The sequence below is a fragment of the Phaethon lepturus genome, unplaced genomic scaffold (genome assembly GCF_000687285.1).
Source record: "Phaethon lepturus isolate BGI_N335 unplaced genomic scaffold, ASM68728v1 scaffold44768, whole genome shotgun sequence".
Classification (NCBI taxonomy): Eukaryota; Metazoa; Chordata; class Aves; order Phaethontiformes; family Phaethontidae; genus Phaethon; species Phaethon lepturus.
The window spans coordinates 1-369 of NW_010557726.1; the positions used below are offsets into that span (position 1 = coordinate 1).

Here is a 369-nt window from a genome sequence, read left to right on the forward strand (position 1 = left end):
ATAGCACGGGTGCCTGGCACTCTGCACCCCACTCCTGCTTGGGTGCGGAACCCACGGGCCGATGCTCCCCGAGCCATCTCTCTCCCCGTCCATCCCCCCATTTCTGTGCCAGGTCTCCCCAGCGTCGCGCCGCCCAGCGTCCGGCCCTCGCCCCGGCCCGATGTGACCCCACCGGCCACAGGGACCTTTCTGCTCTACGCTCAGGGACAGCAAATTGGCTACCTCCCGCTCAACGGCACGCGGCTGCAGAAGGAGGCGGCGAAGACCCTGCTCTCCCTGCATGTACAGTATCTCCAGCGCTGGGGTCGGGGTGCAGGAACACTGGAGGGAGTTAGGGACAAGCCGATGCTGGGGCTCTGCGTTTCATAT

General features: G+C 65.9%; 1 protein-coding gene across 1 annotated transcript in view; it reads left to right on the forward strand.

Moving 5' to 3' along the window:
- Positions 1–112: 112 nt before the first annotated feature.
- Positions 113–369, forward strand: part of LOC104625261 (nidogen-2-like) — a gene marked incomplete at its 5' end in the record, with an annotated part of 4,428 nt that continues 4,171 nt past the window's right edge. The window contains one exon of the mRNA XM_010292840.1: positions 113–282. Coding sequence (XP_010291142.1) covers positions 113–282 — 170 coding nt within the window. The remainder of the gene's footprint in view (positions 283–369) is intronic.